This window comes from Notolepis coatsorum (genome assembly GCF_963971535.1).
Source record: "Notolepis coatsorum genome assembly, chromosome: 12".
In the NCBI taxonomy this organism is placed as follows: domain Eukaryota; kingdom Metazoa; phylum Chordata; class Actinopteri; order Aulopiformes; family Paralepididae; genus Notolepis; species Notolepis coatsorum.
This window is the reverse complement of record NC_140176.1, coordinates 37,644,047-37,648,556: the sequence shown is the minus strand read 5'-3', so window position 1 is coordinate 37,648,556 and position 4,510 is coordinate 37,644,047. Positions and strand designations below refer to the sequence as shown.

The window sequence follows — 4,510 nt, the reverse complement described above, 5'->3', positions numbered from 1 at the left end:
AAGTGGCAAAACAAGGGAACCCTGATTTTCTTTATGATTAGCAAGCCAAGCTTTTTCCTCTCAGTTCCAGCAAAGACCGAGAGTAAATATCACATGGAATGCTGTGATTTTTACGAGGCAAGGGGGGTACCCCTCTCCTCTCTCAAACAAAGCACAGCCAATTCCGTCGAAAAACCAGGCCTGGTTTAAAATGGTAAAATAGTTACCCAGGCCTGGTTGTTTCGGTATAGGACGGAATTGGCTGTGCTTTCTTTGAGAGAGGAGAGGGGTTATACCCTCACCTGCATATACAATCCAACAGGTCGAGCATAAAGGCGAGAGAGAGAGAAACAATTAAGTTCAGAGAGGGGGGGGGGAGTAAACACTTTCGCAAAAACCCATGTAGCCTATTGCTTAGGATGGATGGCTTATTTAATAAAGTCATTTCTCAGCGTAAATCCACGTTCGGTGTTCTCACGGTTCCGTTGGGTTTTCGAGGCTCCAGTATCTGCGCTTCATGACGGGTAGAGTTACATGAACGCACTTCAAAACAACGCGGAATGTAAATCCATTCACTGAAATTGGGAGAGAGAGAGAGAGGGGGATAGAGAGAATAAAAGTAACAAAGTTTCAAGCCATCGGCGCTTGCCTCTCACGTTAAGACTTGTAGGTTAGATTAGGTACATTTCCATCTCGTTAGCGATAGGGGGGTTCTGTTTATGCAGAAAACGCCTCAACATTTCCTGATTCTCTGAGCGGGTGGGGGAGGGAGAGGCTGGCCGCCCGGCTGCCATCTCCACACGGGATGGGCGAGTGGGGGGAGCCGGGGGTCCCTCAGCGAGTTCAGAGAGTAAGCGGGACACAGATCCCCATCGCTGCCGACAACCAGCGACGGTGGAGACGGGAAGTTTGCCATGAAGCTGAAAGGCTTCTTTACCGGCGACGATGCTACACAGCCGACCGTGCGTTTGCGTTTACTCGCTCCCGGTAGATCTTCCGTGTATCCCTCGCAACTCTCCACTTTGCCCGCGGGACGAGAAGAAGGCGAGCCCTTGGCGACTTTGGATACATTCTGTTTCGTTGGCGTCCTCGAAATTCCAGTTTTTTTCCCCAGCACCAGAGTCCTGTAGTTTTTCCGGACCCTTGCGCCGTTCTTGTACTCCCCCTCCTCGGTACAAGGAGTGTCTTGAGTGGTCTTACATTCCTGAGAGGGGGACCTCGGGGTCCCAGCGGTGTTCTCAATGGCTTTAGTGGCATTGTTGAAATAGTCTGCTTGTTTGATGTCGCCGCGGGGGTATTGGCCATTGTTATTATCCACCCTGTCTCCTTTGCACTGCCCAGAGGCCTGGCTTGAGTATTCATATTCATATTCGTCGTATGTTTCCTCCACTTTAATTTTAACATTTTGGAGGTTGAAGGGGGGTGTCCTGGCTGCCCTGCCGCTGTCAGAGTGGGATCCCGCAGTAACCGAGTGCTCCTCGGCCTCGGTCTTTATGGTCTTCAGCGGGGAGGGCAGTTTTGGGTTGGGGCTGTTTTTCACCTCTCTTTTTAGGTTTGCAGCTAGTGAAAGCTGGCTGTCGGTAGATTTGGGGAGCTTGGTGTCTGTGTCGTAGGCACAGTGTGAGCTGAATCCGGTGGGGCATTTGTTTGCGTGCAGCGTCCTGGGAAACACTTTTATATGGTTTGGGCCCTGTGCGTAAAGGGCTACATCCGCGGGGCCAACCCTCTTTGGATCACTGTGCGCCTCTGAAACTTTCTCCCTTTGCGACTCAGTGAAAAAGCTCCCTCCAACAGCCGAGCTGAATTTGGGTGGATGTGAGTCCTTCCTCTCCTTGTCTGTTAAATCACATGCCTGGCGTTTCTTGTGTCTATTAAAATCCACCCCATGTGTGCCGACATGTGTCCTGGGTTGTGGTTGTTGTTGCTGGCTGTAGTGGAAAGTGGGCTGTAGAACCAAAGGTGCTTTAGTGTTGAGAGTTTTGGTGAGAGACGCGAACCGAGCCCTCCTGAAGCGGATGCTCTGAATCGAGACCTGGCTGGACACCGAGCTCGAGTCGGACTGAGAGGAGCTCTCCTCGTCCGAGCTGACCTCCGAGCTCTCCGACGGGCTGTCATCCTCCTCGTCCTCCTCGTCCGAGCTCCAGGAGTTGCTGCTGGTGGAGAAACTAGACCCGAAGTCCGAGTCGTTGTTCGCCCGCTCGGAATACGTGCTGGATTCCGTGTCACTGCTGTAACTCTCCTGTGGCTGGTGGTGATGGGGTCTAGGGTCCAGGTAAAAATCGTGACCCAGGTGGTAAGTGCCCAAAGTCCCGGTGCCTGGTGTTTTTGGCTTGGCGCAGCACTTGGGCTGCACGAGCAGCACCGGGGGGTGGTGTGTGTGTCTGCTCCTGCTCCACGAGTGCCTCGCGCTGTCCCTGCCGCTGCCGCCGCCCCCCCCGCGCCTCGCGCTGTCCCTGCCGCTGCCGCCGCCCCCCTCGCGCCTCCTCTTCCTCTTCTGAAGTAGGTCGCTGGCGGAGCCCGAGAGCTTGGACTGAGCAGCCATGGCGGACTGAAACACCAACGGCTGCCGGTTCACCGCGCTCCGGAAAATCGAATGCCTCTGGTTCAGCGTCACGCGGTTCCCCGTTATCTGCGCTGTTTCATAGTTTTTAAAGGGTTTGTAGTTGGACTTTGTGACTGAATGGTATTCCCGACCGTGGGCTTTATTGTAAATTTGAGGTAGATCGGAGTCGGGAGGCGACGAGACCTCTCTCCTGCCGGCTTTGTGTGGCAGTGACAGAGTCGGCGGAACGCTGTGCAAACTGAACCAAACTTTCTCCTTCCACAGCCCGGCATGTGCGTCCGCATGGAGGAGCCCCTCGTCCCCCGGGGGGGTCGCCTTCACCTTTCTTTTGTTGGATTTCAACACGCGCTCCGTCTTGCAGGAGAAATACAGAGCCTCCACGTCCTCGCGTGATATCAGGGTGCATTTTGCGGCGTGAAAAGCGATAGAATGTATTGCTTTGAGCTTTCGCAGTTCCTCCAGGTCACAGTGGTGCTTCTTCACGTTTAGATGGTCCATTCGCTTGTGCACGGTGGTCCGAGGGATATTCTTCAGCAGGTCGGTGAAGACCTGAGAGAGGGCAAACATTTGTTTGCCTTTGATGAGCAGGTATCCTAATTTAACACCCTGCATTTCCTCGAAACCACACTGCAGGTCCCCCATGTTTTATGTATCCACTCGGATGTGTTAATCCATGTATTCCTTTTATAGGATATTGTCCACTGCCAAACGAAAAAGGAACATGCAATTTCATGGGGGTTGCAACTCAAGGCATCCTGGTGGCGATGCCTCCCAGACGTCCACTCTGCCGCGGCGTCATGAAATAGCAAAGTTTGACGTGTAGAGTTAAATGGAGTTGGCTCTGAATGGGCCGAACGAGCTGACAGCATCCACGCTTTGCCCCTGGCCTCGGTCCGGCATGGTGGAGGAATGCGAGGGATGTGTCCACCAAGCCGGCTGCTGCCTGTCTGGTCTCCCCTACCTGCCTCTGCCGGCTCCACTCCCCTCTGTCCGAGAGCAGGACGAGAGGAAGGTGTACGCCAGTGCCACAGCGAGAGGGATAAAATAGAGAAGAGAGAGAGGGAGAGAGAGAGGGTTGTGAGAGTGGGAGCAAGCAACACAGAAAGAGGGAGGGAGGGAGGGAGAGAGAGAGAGAGAGAGAGAGAGAGAGAGAGAGAGAGAGAGAGAGAGAGAGAGAGAGAGAGAGAGAGAGAGAGAGAGAGAGAGAGAGAGAGAGAGAGGGGGACCGAGTCAAATAGAGAGGGAGGGAGAGAGAGAGAGAATAAGAGCTAAAATGCAGCTGCTATTCTGGCTGCTGGGTACGCCACAAATAAAATGACAGAGGGGAGGTGCGCGAGCCTGAGACACCTTCATCAATTAATGCCCTCGGAGTCGACGCCCATTGGACGCCGTTGACAGGTGATGCAATAAAAATGGATATTCCACCTTACACACCCCCCTTCTCCCCATGATTACCACAATTTACAATTACGCTATCAACCCCCGTTGTTTAAGTAATAAAATATAGTTATGACGAGTTTATAATTTCAATAGCTAAGAGTCAAGCTATAACCAAACCAACCCACAAGTCTTCCATCCCCCGCTCTAATAGTAATAGCGATCATTCATGCAGTGGCGTGGCAGTATACGTAACGCGTAAAATGTGTTATTATTGACGATTGGAATGCAATGGAAGTTGGCAGCGTTCAGTACAAATCTCAATAGTCACAGAATAGTCAACTACCTTAAAAATCCATAATAGGCTATACTCACACAAAATTATATGAATAGTTTGGTGTGGCGCTTAAACAAAGAGATTTTATTTTGTCTTTCTTTTTTTTACCTGGAGACAATTAGGCCTACATTTTTATTTATTTCCACCCTCTGAGATTGACACTGGTCTATTTCACGCACATCTTCCAGTCTCTGCCCTGATTTTATTAGTTCATTTCACCAAATATGAATGACATTTTAGATTTTCGCCTCTCT

At 51.6% G+C, this 4,510-nt stretch overlaps 1 protein-coding gene across 1 annotated transcript; it reads right to left on the bottom strand.

Moving 5' to 3' along the window:
- Positions 1–694: 694 nt before the first annotated feature.
- skida1 (SKI/DACH domain containing 1) lies at positions 695–3,184 on the bottom strand (the record flags this gene model as incomplete). The annotated part of the gene is made up of 1 exon (XM_084325805.1): positions 695–3,184. One exon carries the CDS (start codon positions 3,182–3,184, stop codon positions 713–715), a length of 2,472 nt encoding a protein of 823 aa, XP_084181931.1. The 3' UTR covers positions 695–712.
- Between the last annotated feature and the right edge of the window lie 1,326 nt (positions 3,185–4,510).